Genomic DNA, 19,354 nt, shown 5'->3' on the forward strand with positions numbered 1-19,354 from the left:
GCCGAGGGGAAGTGAGTGAGACCAATCAGAGACGAGTGTTAGCTCCGATCGACACGCCTCTCCTAACTGTCGCGAATCCGCAAGCAGCTTTACGGCAGATAGGGGGTGGGGGCTGCTGGGGAAAGGAGGGGAGAAGGAAGCAACCAACCAACCAAGTCGCCCCCACCCCCCACCCCCCTCCCACCCCGGACCTGGTTTACGGCTCAGAGCTCAGGCTCTAGTGCGGCCGCTGATTGGCTGCTGAAGGATTGGTCCCATCCCAGTGACCCCAAAGTGCTGGAGGGAGGGGGCGGGGGTGGCCCAGTGCAAAGTGCATCCCGAAAGCCCCCTGTCTGGAGACCCGGCTGCTGGCACTTCGGACTCTGTACGACCTAGGACCTCGCTGTCCCGAGACCTCCTGAGTCCCTCCGTAGCTGGAAGCCTCTGGCCCGGAGCGCGACAGCCCCCCTGCTCTGAGCCCCTGGACCGGGGCTGTCCCCCCCAATCCCCGAACCGGGACTTCCTCCCTGCACCCCTGTCCCGAAGCTGCCCAGAGGCCAGGACAGCCACCCCTACCCTACTCGGCTATCTGGATGCTCTCCGGGCTAGGGCCGTGAGGCACCTAGGAGGATCGGGAACACCCGTGTCCGGCCCTGCCTGGGGTGTTTCTTCAATGGAGAAGTTGGTGAGTGTGGAGGAGGCTGAAAGAAGGAAGAGAAGCAGCAGCTGAGGAAACAGGTAAAGTCAGTTACCTCCTCCGAAGGGAAGGGGGCTACCTAGAGGTCTGGGAAGAAGGAAAAATCACTGTTTCTGCCTGCCTGCCCTTTGCCACTTTCTAGCTTTTTCCTTTGCTCCCTCTTTCTTAGAACCCTTTTCTCTTCGCCCCTGGGGCACTGCACCACTCACTGGTTTCCGTTTTCCAGGTGTGAACTGACCGGAGGACACTCGAGAGCAGGAAGGGGGTCTATCCACTCTCTAGAGAAGCAGCAGGCAGAGTACCTCTGACCAGCATCTTCCATAAAGGTAATGAGCCAGACCTCCCCTCCCCCATTGTTTATTCCTGGCCCCTACCTCATTAGGCAGTGCATTATTTTCAGGGCGGTTGCTTGGGGATGCATCCTTTCCTAGACCCCAGTTTCCTAGCAAAAACAAAAACACTGCAGGGCCTGATCCTTAACATTTTAATAACTTCTCTACTCTAGAAATGTATTTTCCTTTTCCTCTCCGTTCAGTGAGTTTCCATGTTTTGCATTTTATCCTTTGATACACTGTGCCATTTGCTCTGAGGCTTTGAGACCTTTTTGTAGCTCTCCCACCTTCCTTACTCTCATAGGAATTCTTCAATTTCATGTTAATTGCTTGTTAATTCTGAAAGACTCTGCTTTTTAATTAAACCACAATTTACTTACCCCCACCCCCTTTGCTACTTCTGTCACCTTTTCTGTACTTCTGTCAGAAAATCTTTTCATTACCTCACCTGACAGTCTGGTAGGGGAGGGTAAACTATTGGCTTGAAATTTTTTAAGTTTCAAAAATACTCTGATTTTTTTTTCAGTAGTAAAAAGTGGATATATTTACTTTTAAAGTGTGAATAGAATGAAAACAGTATTAGATCCTGAAGCATTTACATGTGATTAACTCGAGGTTTTCCCACATTTGTGTATGTCAAATATGGATAGACACCAAAATTTTTACAAAGAGATATTTGTTACATCACAGATGTTTTAGACAAACAAAAATTTATACAATGTTTTGTTAACAATCATTTTACAGTCAGGAATAGAAAAATAAAAGAAATTTTGATGTGTTTAGATATCTGGGGCTTAATTTTGGCCCTCTTCATAAATCAGTTTTCTCATTTCAAAACCCTTACAGAGAATTTGCTAGATAAAAATTTAAGCATCTAATTCATGTGGTCACATTTCTGCTGCCTATTTTGATGCTGCCTCTGAAAATGCATTAAAGGTAAGTTTAGGACATGAATATAATTCCTAAAGAGAGCATATGAGCACAGAAATTTTATAAAGGCTAATTCAGAAATCAGCCAAGTGAATGACTTTTCTAGCATCTACTAGCAAGGGTATAAAGTGACTTGTTAACCTCAGGTTTTTTTTTTGTTGTTGTTGTTTTTTAATATCTCAGATTGTGTAAGGATTTTTTAGTGTGAAAAAGCACTTAAAATAACAGATGATTTTTTTTACTTTGTTCCACTGGAATTTCTGCTTTCCATATGATTCTACTAATTCTCCAGATATAACTAAAGATACTTTTAAGGGATCTGATCTGGATATTCTTGAGATCTGGAACTGGATGTCAAGACTATTTTCTGAATACAATTAGAAATAGCATCTACCAGTGACTGTTCTATGGTGAAAGTTTAGGTACACCTTTATATATGTATGTAGGAATCAAGGCTAATTGATCATTTCAGTAAAAGCTAGGCATAAAGCTATAAAGTTAAATGCTGCTTTTTATTATTTAAATATGGAAGTAAACAGAGATACCTAATGATTACTTTAGGATCTAAAAAAAAGGCTAAATATTTGAGATATGATTTAAAGATTCATATGAAGTATATATTTTCTATTTAACCCTTCTTGGTGAAATATTTTTTCTGCTTTGGATTTAATCTTAGTGAGTTTTCATTTCTGAGGGCTTTCTCCATTACCTGAGATGGTAAGAGAGGGGAAGTCTGTAACTTGTCAAAAACTTATGAAAAGAGGGCATTGCTTTCCCCATGTTTCCCACCAGTTCATTCTCATTGCTTAAATAATATCATGGATCTGCTCAGCTTTTAATAATTTTTCTAAGATTAGAGAATATTATTAGCATGATGGAGAGTATTTGATCTAGGTTATGCCAAACATTTAAAATATTTAATTTGGGTATTTACTTGCAACATGGCCATTTAGATCATTTATATTTTTTTTCAGTCTGGCTGCCAACTTTATGTTCATTCTTTTGCCAGACACATCATTTTGAAAACAAACTCATCTGATTTATTTGGTCACCAAATAATATATTTATAATCACATAGAAGAGAATAATTGATTTTAATTGAAGCTATTCAGTGATGCCTCTTGAAAATACTGTGGATTACACATTGACAATTATTTATTTTGTTCATATTTAACTTTAGTGACTTAGAGGCATATGCTACTTCTAAAAATCCTAAAGTCAGTTAAAGTTCATGTTATATCTACTATTTGACTTTCAGCTTCTCATTTCATTCTCAAGTGAAAGCAGTCCACAGTGTAACACTTGTCTCCTTTCTTGAAGACTTTCTAGGCACTGATATGTGAGGCTGCAAAGATTGTATTGGCATACATGGGTTAATAGAATAAGGTAGCATCATTTTTAATACTTGTGATTTAAGCTTTGAGTTGAGTTGGATAAGTGAACTTTAAAATTCCTTTATTGCCTCATCTGCACTATGTGAAAAGTATTGGGTTTTCTGCTGAAACTTAAGTGAATCATAGATACATTGTACATGATGATAAATTCCTGTGTTATTCACAGGCCCAGTAATTTGGAGAAACTATGAATACCCTTATATTTGTTTAGGAACACAAACACAGTGCTATGTTGAGTGATTTTAAAATAACACCTCCACTTTTTGGGGGGTTCCAGGCTCTTAATCACTAAGTTGAGCTCATTAACATGCATTTCAACCAGGTTGTATGCTTTGATTGGGCCTTGGAGTGTTTCTGCATCCATCTTTCCTCTTAGGTCTTATGAGCCACTGGTAGAATATTTTTTCCCCTTAGAGCCAAAATCCTTAAAGTTGTTGATTTTATTTTCTTACTAGCTTCTATCTTTGCTTACTCTGCAAGGAAATGCTTATTTCTTTTTTTGAGTAGCAAGCTGTTAGCTTGTTTCTAGTTTGTGTGAAATCATGAAAACAGTTCTAATTTGTATCACTTAATCAAAAAACGTGTGAACTTTTAGTGAAAATAATATGCAAAAAGCTACTAAGGTCTAGTCATTATACCAAAGGAAATTAGAGAAATATGGTCAAACTTCATTAAGATTTTATAATTTTGTAGAGGTTTTTTAAAATATTTAGTTTTGTGGGTATTTTATATTTCACTATCATATCACATATTTTCTTTTAAATATGTGAAGCAAGAAGTTTTGGTTTTACTAAATGAAGTTCACTTGACATCTATATGGAAATTAAGCGGTAATTTATCTTAATTTCTGAACTTGTAATTTCTAATATGATTAAACAGTATAAAACCTTGGGAACCCAAGTTTGTTTTTTTTGACCCCATGTAGAGAGGAAAAGATGAGTTAGCAAAATTTAAACACAGTGTTAACTTTGAGCAATAAAACTGCATATAAAAGTGATACATATTATGGAAATGGTTCACTTCGATACATACTTCTACAGTATTCAGCATTTGTATACTTTTTGCTTTATTCTGACTTAGAATGGAATTTCTAAAGATTGTATCCTTAGAGGATCTCAGTTCCTGAGTCCAAGTCATCAAGATAGTCTTATACTGAATTATGTTATTTTAAAAATTGTCTCTTTTGCCATATTCCTTTTTTTTTTTTTTTTTTTTTTTGATAGGTGACTTCCATGAGCTTTCAGATTTTTAAACAGGTATTCCCTGAGGGGAAATAGGCTCTTATCCATTCTCACCTTTGGATTTCCTTGATGGTTTGTAATAGGCATTTTTACCAGTGAATACAGTATTCACTTTTAAGTTCTATGGTCTTTTTTTATTCTTTATTTATACATATATGAGTAGCCATACCCTATTAGGTGCAGCTCTCATCAGTAACACCAAGAGAAAATTGTCTGATGCTTTGAACTATTGGGATTTTTGGTAATAAATTAATGCCTTCCATAATTTAAAATGGTGCAACTGACAGGGATCATGTGTACATAGTTGTATGTGTTTTTCCGTATAAAGAGTGATGTACCAGATATATGTAAGGAGTGCTTTTTTGATTTAAATCTAAATTTATAGTGCTTTGTTTTATCAGAAAAGAGAAAAACAATCCTAAAATTTCGAGGATTAAAAAAAATCATTTTAAGTATGATTTTTAAAATACTCTCTAGTGCTGATATCTATGGCCAAGGCCTAACACCATACTGGCCATCTCAGGCATTCAGCAGACATTCATTTGTTTGATTGAAGTAACTTATATGAAATTATCACAAGTTACTAATGTTCATACATCTTTTTTTATGGGGAGAAATAATTTAGTCACTTCATATTTTAATATTCAGTCTTCTCTGATTTTATAAATAAATAGTATTTCATATTTTCCTCAACCTCTCAGCTGTCATGGCCTCCTCCCTATCATGTCTACCCACCTCCATGGTAGTAGTGATGGCTATTTAGAAGCCAGTAAAAACCACAAGGATTCTTATGGGCTTGAAGCCATGTTGGATCTTTTCTACTTTTGGGAGCAGGGGCTGCTAGGACACACTTAGAAATAAGGTGTCCAGTGATATTCATTTCTGACACGTAAATGTCATTAATGTGGAAAATGATTACAGGTCATATGTGGAAATGTGTGAGGCACATCATTGGAAATAATTGATTTGCATTTTTAAAATACTTTATTTTAGCATAACTTAGAAAAATTAGAAAGATAATACAATGTTCCCCATATACTCTGTAGCCAATTTCTGCTGTTGATACCTATGTTAATATATATTTGTTACCTTCTCAAGTGGGTACTAGTACACATGTTATTTGGAACTCTGAACAGGAATTGTATTTCTCTTTATTTGTCCAGTTATTTATTTCAATATGTACTCACTGGGATTTATTTTATATTTTGGGTTATAATTCAGTACTGTTGAAGTATTTCCTTGCTCCAGTTGTTTCATCTTTGGCCATTGAAAGCTCTTTCATTTGGTTCCTTTGTTCTTTCAACTTAGTCCATTGGTGAGTTTTTTTCGTCGAGCACATTCCTTTTAGTACTATAAGATGCTCCAGGCTCATCTTGTATATTTCCTACCCTAGCTTTAGACTTAGTCATTTCTATAAGGATTGTTCCACATTATTTACACTTTGCCTTGTGTAAAGGTGCTCTTATCATGTCTACTTCATTTATTTAGAAACAATAAGATAGAATATTAGATTTTATTTCCCAGTGAAAGCTAGCAGTCTTTGCCCTCCTTGGAAAAGTTTGACAAGAAAGAATCAGGTATGAAAAGAGCAAAATGCAGGAGTGGTCTATCTAATTTGGATTGGTGAAAATTCTAGCATGCAGCCAGCAGTACCTAAAACTTCTACTTTTTCCCTACAGCTTGTCAGGTTGCCAGGTAGCCTGGCCTTTCCCTTATCTGAAGATTTAAGTGATAGAGGGTGTGATACCTCTATCCTGTTGTCATGGAAAGGGGTGCTGGTTCTTCCAATACAAAATTCCTTAAGTGATTCTCCTGTTGTTTGTGTAAGTCACTTTGCATGTGTTTTTAACCTGAATGGAATTTACAGACCTAGTATTCACTTGACAAGGAGAAAGATCCCTTTTCTTTTAGTTGTAGTGAGAGGTTTTTTTGTTTTTTTGTTTGTTTGATTGATTTAGAATTCATGTGGGGAAGCTGGCAAAAGTATTGTTACTGTTTTACCTAGTTTGATGTATGCATAAAGAAATAATATCTTTAACATTATTGAGTTGATACCTCTTGAGCATATGAGGAACCAGCATTTATCCTTACCTTTTAGTTGTCATAGATTCCATTTTGACCCTGGCCGTCTTCTATATTCAGTGCACACATTTTCTCCTTTTAGTCCTGTTTAGAAAGCACAGCAGGTAACTCATGGTGTCAGTTAAAGAAATGTCTGAAGATACATTCTTAGTAGAGGAAAAAGAAGAATCTGTGCTTGCATCCAGAATCCAAATATATGATTTCTCTACTCTTTTTCAAAAAAAAAAAAAAATACATGGAAGTTGTGGGCGTCTGGAAGTAAATCACGTTTGATACTACCTTCAGGAATGTTTTAAGTGACAAGATCATTTTTTCTAAGAGTTTTTCTGAGTTCTTTCTCTCTGTATAGATTTATGGTAAAGTACGGATATTTAAGCTCACCAAAAAGTAGACTGTTCAAGTAACTATGATTTCTTTATTATTTTGAGGAATTTCCCTGTGATTGTTATTTATTTTTAGGTTAAGAAGGCTCTTTTGCTCTGCAACCTGGACACCCTCTGACCCCTCCCCACAATGCTGTATATGCACAATGGTTATTAGGCAATCCATACATCAGGAGAAGGGACACTCTTCTGTAAGGTAAGGTACATCAGGATTATCAGTCAGCTATACTACATCGGGAGATACCCATTTAGCTTTTACTTTTCTTGAAATCAGCTAACATATGGGGGCTGGGAATTTAACTCAATGGTAGAACACATCCTGGGTTCAATTCCAAACTCCAAAAATAAATAAATTAATTAAATAAAGAAATGTACAAATTATGAATTAAAAAAATAAATCAGCCAGGCATGGTGGCACATGCCTGTAATCCCAGCAGCTCAGGAGATTGAGGCAAGAGGATCACAGTTCAAAGCCAGCCTCAGCATCAGTGAGGCGCTAAGCAACTCGGTGAGATCCTGTCTCTAAAATATAAATTAGGGCTGGGGTGTGGCTCAGTGGTTGAGTACCCCTGAGTTCAATCCTTATTACCACCCCTCACAATAAACAAACAAAAAACCAAATAAATAAATCAGTCAATGTTTACTACATATACCTATACTTGTTAATGTTTACTACATATACCTATATACCTATACATATACATATACTTGTTGAAAGAAAATGCCAGTTTATTTTTGATACTGTTTCAACTTTTTTTTTTTAATTTGGCATAACAGTAGTGTACTACATACAACACTTGCTAAAAGGAAATCCAGGTTTGTTTTGATACTGTTTCAGACCTTTTCTTGTACAACAGACCTTCTTTAAGTTCCAAGAAAATCATCCCATTTAAAACATTCTGTTAAAGATGATTGCTTTGAGCATATAGTTACAGTTTCTATTAATTCTTTCTGATGATCTTCCACATTTTCTCTTATAACATTGAGAATTAGCAAAAATTCTAATTCCTTAAGGTTTCTAAGATCAGATTTAATATCAATGAAGTAACTAAGTGGAAACAGAGGGGAAAATCTTGTTTTTTAAGATAACAAATTGTTAAGAACTCTCTATTGTCTCTGAGAAAATAGCTATTTGTAGCAGTAGCTTGATATTTTTAAATTACATCACAATAGTGATACTTATGAATATGTAATAACATAATGTTCCATGTATAAAAACACATCAGGTATTTGTACTCTTAAGCTATGATGATTTGACCTAACATAGGCTTAGTTTAAACTATATAATCTATAAGGAGAAATTTTGCAAGTTAAATTATTATTGGTCACAAGATTATCTCAAAATGTCTAACCTACATATGAGAACAAAATGTCTTTAAATGGCCTTATCACATAATTTTTAATTTTTATTGTTAGAAATGGAAATTACTACTTAAAAGATGAGGGTAATCTATTCTTTCAAATGAGCTCAATTGGAATATCTTCCTAGAAATTTATTAGAGCTTAGGTTTCTACGCATATCTAAAATCTTAAAAACTTTTTTGTACTCACACATATGAGATGTGACCTTTCATCATTTCAATATCATTTCAATATGGATTGTTCCTGTTTGCATGAAGATCTCATTTTATATTTGGTTTGAGTACGTATCTCTTTTGTGACCTACTAGAGCTTATGGAAATTCTAGGTATTACTTTTCCTTTAAAATAATTTTATTTTAACAGGTACTTGACAGGTTTTTCAGATTCTTAGAGTTTAAAAACATATAATTTTTCTGCTTTGAATATTTATAAAGTTAAACTTCTGAAAAACAAATTAGAAAAGTGCCAAAAAGGATGTGGCAGAAAAGGAAAGGAGTAGATCATACATCAAATACCATAAACTGGGAAACACTGATAGAAAGAAATTGAAATAGACAAAAGGAAGGTAAATATAATAAAAATATTTTACTCTAATTTACTTAATCCAGTCTACTTTTCCTTTCCCCAACCTTTTACCATATGCTAAAAATAAGATATTGATTTACTTTTAAAGAACCAGCCTAAAGATTTTTCTTTCTTTCTTTCTTTTTTTTTTTTTTTTTGACTTCTCAAAATTGTCTTTAGTCTTTAAAGAACATGGATTGTCCATTTGATACTCCATATTTACTAACTCTGATCTAAGATAGAATCCTTAAATGTTTGCAACTTAAATCTCTTCCGTGGTGCACCACATAAATCAGAACTCCTAAAACAGGTACTAATTTAGCACCTTTAGTGGTTCCCACTTTTTTTTAGCTTCCTGGTGTTACCTCCCATTTTATCTGTAATAAAGCTCTTGTGCCCATATGTTGCTTGTTTTGAATTTTCAAAAGGCTAAAGAAGAAATGTTTTGTTCTAGGAGTTCAATACCTGGCAAAATCATTTGTAATCTTAGTGAAATTCCTGAAACTTTTTTGTCTTAATGTTAACTAGGAATATGAACTGTTGTTACTTAGGTTTACTGATTTAGCAAATGGAGATAATTCTGTGATATTTTGTGGATGCAGTATTAGGAGCCACATATTCTATTCTAAATTTCATAAATTCTACCTTCCTGAAAGGCTGATCCCTGTGACCTAATGAATCCTTTGTAAAAAGTGGACTCGCTAGGATGTTACACCACCATTGTCGAAGGAACCCTGAACTCCAGGAAGAATTGCAGATTCAGGCTGCAGTGGCCGCTGGGGATGTTCACACAGTGCGGAAGATGTTAGAACAAGGCTATTCTCCAAATGGCCGAGATGCTAATGGCTGGACCCTGCTTCATTTCTCTGCAGCAAGAGGAAAGGAAAGATGTGTTCGAGTATTTCTAGAACACGGAGGTGAGTTTATTACAAGCAAACCTTTTTCCCCATGGAGAAACTTGAAATCAAGTTAAAAGTGCATGTGTGCCTGCACACACATGTGTGTGTAATTTTTAATGCTTCGCTTTCATTAATACTCAACATCTCATTCCCTATTCTTTGTGAAAAATTTGTGAACAAAATACTGAGTTTTGTTTAAAACCAGATTGTTTAAAAGATGAGTTTGACTTCCTCTCCTTGCATGTATAATTTCCACTTACAACCAAGTTTTCTCAATGTATTTCAACTAAGCTGTACTTCTTGAGCTGTATAGTTAACTTTTGTTTCCAGAAGCAGAAGTGGTTGAGGTACTGAGAATTGCACAAGTTTTCCCTGTTGATAATTGCTTAAGCAGAGAGACCTTAGTTCAGACTTCTTTTAAACATCTTGGCTCTAATGGTCTTAAAATTTGCCTTTCTTTTTATTTTGAATGCTTACTTTTATTATTACTGCTGTAGAGCACTTGCCTTTTCCAGAATCATACATAGTTTCTAGGTATCCTACAAGAAGACTGGTTTTTCTGAGGTCTAATTCTATATAAATATATGTAGTTGAAAACTACATTTGTCATTTGATGTTTTTGCTTCAAAAAACTGCATCTCCATAGGATTTTTAAACAAATAACTGTCCCAAATCAATTTACTTATCCTTCCAGTTGAACTTAAGCTGCTTGATTTTCCTAGAAATGGATTTTTTTATTATTATTTATACCTTCATTAACTCTATAAATTATGGTATAAAACAGCTTGGTCGGAACTCAGTTTACACTTGTGCCATTCTATGACCTGGATTGCTCATTAACAACATAGTTTCATTCTTAGTTTGCACTTTGTTACAAGGCTAGCCAAATTTCCTTGCATTCTGAAGTGCATAAAAATGTCAGAAGTCCCATAGCTCTCATGAGGATTGTGTGAAGAACATGAATATATGAATACAAAGGCTATGAGCATGGAGTAAGATAAAGCTAAACCTGAGATTGGGAGTAGTCATACATCCCAGGGGCCCTGAAATGGGAATTATATGCCTGAAATAAGTCTATTGTCTACAAGACCCAGAAATTCATTGGCCTGTGCCTGCTTTCTAGTTGTCTTCCACGTCATTTCACCATACAACTTGAAAACCTCAGTTCTGAAGTTAATGAAGGTGAAACATAAGCGGAATGCCAGGAAAAAGATTGAAAAAACAAAAAGGTGGGTGTAGGATCAAGAACACTTAAAATTCTGGCAGTAGATAGTAAACTTAAGATGCAGATCAGAGCTCACATTCTTTATTCTTCCTAGTCTTGTTACTTTCTACTTTCATCAGCCTCGCTAAAAAAATAAAATTAAGAAGGAAAAGTCCAAATATTCAGGTAATACATGGATACTGCCTCCTTAGCACAAATAAAACACATTTTCAAATAAATTACAAATAAAGTCCAAGTCCCCTTTGGCCAACTCCTATCCTTGTCTGCCTTCCACTGCCTGTAAGTAACTGTAGACATAAGTTTCATTTTGTGTTTATCCTTCCAGATCATGTCCTAATGCCATTGCATGTACTCATAAAAATTATACTGCATTGTATTGTGTGTGGGTTTTGATCATAAGCAATATGCTTACTTACTGTTCTACAGCAGTTGCTTTATACTCAATTGTATGACTTAAAGATATTTCTGATATCAGAGGTTTGTTTTGTAATGAGAAAACAGCTATATATCATATATAATAGGTGTGAATTTTCCATTAAATCCTTATTTATAAAAATCAATGGTAGGGGGACTAGGGTTGTAGCTCAGTGTAGCAAACTTGCCTAGCACTTGTGAGGCACTGGGTTCCATCCTCAACACTACATATAAATAAATAAAATAAAGGTATTATGTCCATGTACCATGTAAAAAATATTAAAAAAAAATCAGGGCTATGTTGGTAGCTCAGTTGGTAGAGTGCTTGCTTTGTGGGTTCAATCCCCAGCACCACCCACACAAAAACAACAATGACAAAAAAACGTTTTGCTGGCATGGTGGGGCACGCCGTAATCCCAGCAGCTCAAGGGGCTGAGAAAAGAGGATCACAAGTTCAAAGCCAGCAACTGCAAGGCCCTAAGCAACTCAATGAGACCCTGTCTCTAAATAAAATACAAAAAGGGCTGGGGATGTGGCTCAGTGGTGGAGTGCCCCTGAGCTCAATCCCTGGTACCAAAAGTAAAAAAAAGAATCAATGGTGGGCCAGCTGCAGAGGCACTTTCTTGTAATCTCAGCCACTAAGGAGACTGGTGCATGAGGATTGCAAGTTCAAGGCCAGCTTGGGCTATATAATGAAAGCTTGTCTCAGAACAAAACAAAACCAGTTGGGGAAGAAGAAGAAAATCAGTGAAGGGCCACATTTTATTTGTAGGCCACAGTTTCTAATCCCTATTTTCTCTATAAATGTGTGTGTGTGTGTGTGTGTGTATGTGTGTGTGTGTGTGTGTGTGTGTGTGTGTGTGTGTTTACAGCTTTATTTACATGATTCAAAGGAATTGGTGTATGCCTAGCATGTGTGATCCCCTGGGTTTGATCCCTTAGTACCTCAAATAATAAGTAGATACAATTCACATACTATACAGTTCACTCATGTAAAAGTGTACGATTCAGTGACTTGAGCATCCAATACCAAAGAGAAACCTCATATGAGTTCTATAGTAATGCATAATGTGAAAGCAGCCATAGATGATATGTTAGGAATATAACTGGACTGCTGTACCAGATCTAGAAACTATCATGGCTACCTTTTTACTAAGTCTTGTTGATTCTGCCTCATAAATAGCTGTCAATAAATACATGTTGATGTTTCAGTATGGTTTTATTTTCATTTATTCTGTTTTTTATTTTTGAGAAAGGATGAAATTTTCTTAGGAGATGTTGTCTTTTGAGAAGGTAATATGTACATACCTCATTAAAAACAAAATTTAAGGCACTGCAGACTGGTCAGAGAGGAGGAAGTGGATACTCACTAGTCCCAGTCCCTGTTTCAGTCTTTTCCCCAGAGACCATATCTTTCATCACTTTTTTTTAAAAACCTGCATATATAGTCTGTGCATATAGCATTATTTTTCCATCCTCTACCTTCTAGCCTGCTGCCCTTTCTTAATATTCTGTTCTGCATCTTGATTTTTGTCACCTAACAGCTTAGTGATAGTTATTTGTCAGAATATCATTCTATTTATAATTTATTTATGTAATTTATTTCCACTTAACTCCTTTTGTTGGATGCTTTAAATTGTATTGATTTTCCTGATAGAAGTAGTATTACAGAGAATGTCCTGGACTGATCTTTCTACATATGTAAGCTTCTCTCTTTAAGAATTCCTAGAAGTGCACTTCCCAAGTCAAATTTTGACAAGTTGTCCTCTGAAGAGGTTGTAATTGCTTATGTCCTTCCTGACCTGTGGGAAAGTGCCCATTCTTCTGCCTCTGCCAGTAGCGTATCAGCAGATGGTTTGCTCTTCCCCTGTGCGACACGCTTGCCTCTTTTTATTTTTTTTTTCGAAATCTTCTATAACTAATGAAAAATTATGAGACTAGGTTGTTTTTTTCTTATTGACTTCTAGGAATTGCTTATATATTCCCCTTTGTTATATATCGCAACAATCTTCTCTGAATTTGTACTATTTCTTTCACATTCATTTTGATTTTTACTAATCATTTGTTTTGTGGTACTGGGGGTTGAACACGGGTTCTTGTGCATGGTAGGCAAGTGCTGTGCCACTGACATCACCAGCCCAGTTTTTCCACATTTTTGATGTTTTTGTTGTTGGGCAGAAGTCTACATTTTAATGTATGTGAGTTCAGTTTTTCTTTTGTCTTATGGTTTGTGCCTTTTATATGTTGTTTAGGGAATACATCATATCATGGGATCATTATTTACCCGTATTTTCTTCTAAAAAGGTTTGTGGCATTTAGGTTGGTCCAGAATTGGTTTTTGTGCATGTACAATTTTCACCTCTTTCCCCCAAAGATAAGCCTCAATTTTTCCTTCTTTCTTCATGATGATGCACTGTTGGATCAGATAAAGTTTTCTAACCGGGGTTTGAAAGAACGTCACATATCATTCCATTTATTCTGTTATGTGCTCTATAACACATTTTAATAAAAAACAACAACAAAATATTTTGGAGAAGCCCTTCATTTGTTATATAGCATCTCTTACCGGCTCCTTTTATCCTAATAAGATCTTCAGAGAGCATTTTTCCTACCACATTATGAACCAGTCCAGACAAATTCAAAGAGCATTTTTCCTACCACATTATGAACCAGTCCAGACAAATTTGGGAGAGGAAACTCCTCTTATCTGCTCTGTGTGACCACATATAGTGCTTAAGTGTGTTCTGTACTTACTAGCATAGTCCTAGTTATCCCCTTTCATGACTTGTCAATATCACAGCACAACCCACTGTCCTCACTGTGTTCTTTCCCAGTTTATGGCACCACTATGCCAGAAATCCAGAAACCATTATGAACACCTTTTTCCTCACTTCTGATGTGATCGGTTACTAAATCTTAATTGATTCTGCCTTGTAAAAATCTGTTAACGATTTCACTTCTTTTCACAGGAGACACAGCCCCACTCTTAGGCAGGAAAGCCTCTTTCCTCACCAGTACTATTGGATTGGTCTCCTTCATACCCACATCATCTTGCCCTTCCCTCAACTCAGCTTAACTCCAAATAATGTTATCTGTCAGAAGTGGAAATTAAAATATTTCCTTTTCAAAATCTATCAGTGGTTTCCCAGTTCCTTGCAGTTGCTGTTCTAAGTCCTTCCTGTGATCTGCTTGCAGTATCTGACTCCACTTATTTTCCTGCTGTAGCTTTGTGCCTTTGCTGAGCTTGGGCTTTTTCCTGGATAGGTCACTCTTGTGCTTACCTCACTGTGGCCCCCTTTCCCTTGCTTGTGCTTACTTCTCCCTCAAATCTCAGCTGCCACTCTCTTAGGTCAGCTGAGATCATTATTTATGTCCTAGTTGTATGATAAAATGCTGTTCCAGTACGATATTATCCCTTTAGTGCATGATATTTTCCTCTACACCTTCTTATTGTAGCACCTGTCAATAAGCATGATAAATTAGTTTACTATTCAATATCTCTGTTGCCAGTTAGTCTGAAGTTTCATGAGGGTAGAACCTACACCTTTTTTTTTCTCTTAAGAGATAAAACTAGCACCAGTTAAGTAACTAACATAATAGTTTACTAGTCTGACAGATACGACTGATCTTTTCTCAAAAACTATTGCTTGAAAATGGGCTAGCCTTGTGATGGAATTAGAACGCTACCTGAATTTATCAGACCACTCTTCAAAATCACCAACAGGGGGAAATAAGTGGAAAAAAAATGTATAACAAGAGTTGAACATTTTGCTCTCCTTTATTCCCCTTTCTTCTGGTGTGTGTGTGTGTGTGTGTGAGAGAGAGAGAGAGAGACAGACAGAGAGAGAGAGAGAACTCATAGATAGATGATTTGGCTATTTTGTCCCCTCTAAATAATTTAGTCATATATTTATTCAGAAAATATTTATTGAGCACTTAATATCTGCCTGGCCCTGTATTAGGCAACAAGACACAGAAATAAACATGGTGCTAGCCTTCTAGCATTTTAACAAGTGTGTAGATTTATAGCCAATATTTACTGAGCATTTAATATATGCCAAAGTCTTCACAACTGTGAAGATAGTGTTATTGATTTTCACAATGAAAAAGTAGCCACAGAAGAATAGATAATTTGCCTAAGATCATTCACATTATTAACATTGGATCTGGGAATCAAACCATTTTTCTAACCATGACTACTGCTTGGAAGAAAATGTGGTATTTCCAACAAAGTGAGTTAAGTGCTGTGTTCTATAAGATCCTCTGTCTGCTAGGATTGTGGTTGGGGTGGCAAGGAAGGATTTCTAGAGAAAGCGGAGTTTGAACAAAGATCTTGAAAGGCGTGTCAGACAGGAGTGTGGGTGCTGAAAGAATGGGGTGTGGAATTAATCCAAATACAGGGGACAGTGAGTGAGAAGGTTGAAAAGAGAAGGAACATGTTTGGTACTAGGAACTGAAAAAAGTTGATTATTTTTGAAGCATATTCAATAATTTATTCTAGGGACATTCTGGTCTATCAAAATATTTAATGGAGAGGAATAGGAAAGGCAGATTTGTGTTCTAGAAATTCTCTGATTATAGTTTGTAACTGTATTGAAGGGCCCAAGACCTAAGGCCTAAGGAAGTGGGATATGAGGTGGGAGTGAAAGAAATCACAAATGAATGAAGGTTTTTGGTTTGAGACTCTGGAAGAAAGAGTTGCTATTTATTGAAATGTTAAAGATTCACAAACAAGCAGGAGAAAGTAAGATAGATGCAATTTAAGAAGCAGGAGATAGATGTTTAATATAAGCCACTTGTAAAACTACACATTTTTTTGAACTATATTAAAAGATCAGATTTTACCAATTTTAAGTCTATATACCTGCATAGTAAAACCACTCATGCATGAGTGATTGCACAGAGCTAGCAAAGCTCAGAGCTAAGAGGCTTCCCATGCCTGAGAGTGAGTATGAGTGGTAGGACCATCAGAGTAGTCTTGCTGAGGATCAGCTATATTTCTACTATGGGAAAAATCCAGTTTTGTTAAAAAAAAAAAAAAAAAGCAGATTTGAGCTAGATAACTAATAATATCAATATTCCAAAAGGGGGAAAAATGAGACTCTTTAGTTCATTCTAAACCTGTGTTATCCATTGCAGGGAAACTATTTAAATTTCAGTTAAATGAATTCAGCTCCTTAGTCTTATTGGCCATGTTTTTAACTGCTCTATAAGCACAGGTGACTAGGGGCTCCTGTGTTAGCACAAGTAAAAAAAAAAAACTTTGGCCTGCACAGGTAAGTGGTACTTTATTGCCTTACTTTTAAACATGTTGTTTCAAAATGATAAAAACTAGGGTTTTATAAATTTTCAATACAAATAGAAGGCATAAAGTAATACCTCTGTACAGATCGTGGCAGTCTTTCTGTGCTAATGATCTAGTGTCCTATTGGAATTGTAAGAGAAGAGAATATTATAAAGGTAAGAATTATTAAAATCCATTGTTATTATCTTCAATTTCCAATTTTGAATCTTTCTAAAAATTCTAAGACAGTGTTGAACATTTCAAAAGAGGAAATGAAGAGACCATAACTTAGTGTACTTATTCATCTTTAGATTGAGTGCTTTTGCAAATTGGCCTGGAGGGCATTAGACTAAAACTTTAGAAGTTAAGTGTATAGAGCAAATCCTCAGAGGAACCTGAGAAAAACATCTTAGGTCCCCTCTCAACAAAGTAAGTAAGCCATGCACAGTGGTGCACACCTGAAATCCAAGTAGCTGGGGAGGCTGAGACAGAAGGATCACGAGTTCAAAGCCACCTCAGCAACTTAGCGAGACCCTGTCTCAAAATAGAAAAAAAAAGAAAAGCTGGGGGAGTTGGGGATGTGGCTCACTGGTAAAGCACCTCTGGGTTTAATCCCTGGTACCAAATAAAATAAACTAAGTAAAACTCTACTGGTGTGGAATACATGAAAATAAGTGAGATGAGGGAGTAATCAAAGACTTCCACAGAAGTTATAAGAACTTTTTTTAGATTTTCAGAAATGAAACATTTTACCCAAATGATAATGCCAAAACATGGTGGGAAATTGTGAGATGACTTTTGAAAAGCAACTGAATAATATGTTTATAACCTTAAAACTGGTATATACTTTTGCCCAATAAATGTACATACATTCTAATAATTTAAATTCAATTAAATTAGTAACTAAATTTTCTTAATTTATCCCAAGTACATAGTCTTAAAAGCAAGAGATATTTTCTCTATAAAAATGCTACCCCTATTACATATAACTTTAAAAACAGAGGCATTCTTAGAGCCCACACACAGGGAAAGGGTTAAGTAATTAGAATGTGATTATGATTGAATATCATTTTTTTTAAAGTAGGAGGAGAAAAGCTGAAAGTCTGTTATTACATTAAATAGTCATTATTAGGGAATACTGTTTTTACCTTTGAATAGTTCTATCACAAATAGTATAAATGTGCTTTTTGCTCATTTCATTTTTGAAAGAACAATATCGTAAAACAATTTTGTTAAACTTGGGCTGATATGAAAATATAATATGTATGACATTAAGAACATAGAAAAGAGGAAAGAAAAGTTGAGTATATTAAAGTAGTTTTGATAGACTATTAAAATTAAAGCCCAAGTTAAAATAGGACTAAAATAATGAATATAAAACCAGAAATCAGCATAATTGAAACTGAGCAAATACTAGAGGAAATTGATGGGAATTAAAGAACAAAAATTGGTTCTTTGAAAAGATCAATAAAATTGGTAACTCTTTAGCTAGACCAAAGAAAGCAAGAGAAAATAACATAACTGATTTCAAGAATGGAGAAAGAGATGTTACTACAGATCCTATAGGTATCAAAAAGGTAAGGAATATAATGAGCATCTTTTTGCCATTTAGAAGAAATGGACAAGTTCTTTGAAGGACATAAATCATTAAAACTGACCCAAATAAAAAATAGAACGATTTAATAGCTGTACGTCAATTTAAGAAATTTAGTTCATAGTTAAAACTTTCTCAAAGAAAACAGGCCCAGCTACTGTCTCTGTTGTGTTGTTGTACTATTAAAGGAACAAATAATTATATATAGACCTTTTGAGAAAGCAGAAGAGAAAACACTCCTAACTTCATATGTAGACTTGCATTGTCAAAGACAGTAAAGAAAAGAAAACTACATCCTTCATGGGTACAGATAGAAAAATCCTTGAGCTGGGGATGTAGCTCAGTGGTAGAGCACTTATCCAGCATTGTGAGGTCCTGGTTTCAAAATTTAAAAAGAGGTGCCATGATTTTTATTGGCCTCTACTTTTTTTTTTTTTGTAAGGTTTTCTTTCCTCCCCCTCCCCTTCTTCCTCCCCCTCCCTCTCCCCCTCTCCTGCCCCTCCTCCTCCTCCTTTTCTGTCTCTGTCTCTTTTTTGATAGTATTGGGGATTAAACAAAGACTTTTTAGTGGCGAATTTATCAATACATTTAATAAGTAGTACTTATGTCAGAAATTCAAGGTTTGTTTAATGTGTGGAAGTCAATAGGGTGACTTATTTACTATATTAAGAGAATAAAAGATTTTAAAAAATGAACATGTTAATAGATGCAGAAAATGTGTGTGATGGTATTAAAATTCTCATTCCTGATAAAGACTTAAGCAGACAAAAGAAGGCAACTTAACATAATTATGTCTGTGAAAACCTACAATTTGTGTTCTACTCAGGGATGAACTATTGAATATTTTTACTCTAAGATCAGAAACAAGGCGAGGGTATATGCGTTTACCATTTTTATTCAATATTCTATTGTGGGTTCTAGCCATTGGAATAAAAAAACAATAAATTGAAAAGGAAAAAGTTTAATAGTCTATTT

At 35.6% G+C, this 19,354-nt stretch overlaps 1 protein-coding gene across 4 annotated transcripts in view; it reads left to right on the plus strand.

Annotated features, from left to right (window-relative positions):
* The first annotated feature begins 191 nt into the window (after positions 1 to 191).
* Positions 192 to 19,354, plus strand: part of Asb7 (ankyrin repeat and SOCS box containing 7) — a 40,261-nt gene continuing 21,098 nt past the window's right edge. For 2 of the 4 annotated variants that reach the window (XM_005320085.5, XM_078051263.1), the window contains exons 1-4: positions 193 to 717; positions 903 to 1,002; positions 7,115 to 7,234; positions 9,620 to 9,880. In XM_005320085.5, coding sequence (XP_005320142.1) covers positions 9,670 to 9,880 — 211 coding nt within the window. In that variant the 5' untranslated portion in view covers positions 193 to 717; positions 903 to 1,002; positions 7,115 to 7,234; positions 9,620 to 9,669. Of the gene's footprint in view, positions 718 to 902; positions 1,003 to 7,114; positions 7,235 to 9,619; positions 9,881 to 10,985; positions 11,092 to 19,354 lie in introns of those variants that run through there. The other 2 variants (XM_078051262.1, XM_021722857.3) reach the window with 2 other exon arrangements.

The sequence above is a fragment of the Ictidomys tridecemlineatus genome, chromosome 5 (assembly GCF_052094955.1).
Source record: "Ictidomys tridecemlineatus isolate mIctTri1 chromosome 5, mIctTri1.hap1, whole genome shotgun sequence".
Taxonomy (NCBI): domain Eukaryota; kingdom Metazoa; phylum Chordata; class Mammalia; order Rodentia; family Sciuridae; genus Ictidomys; species Ictidomys tridecemlineatus.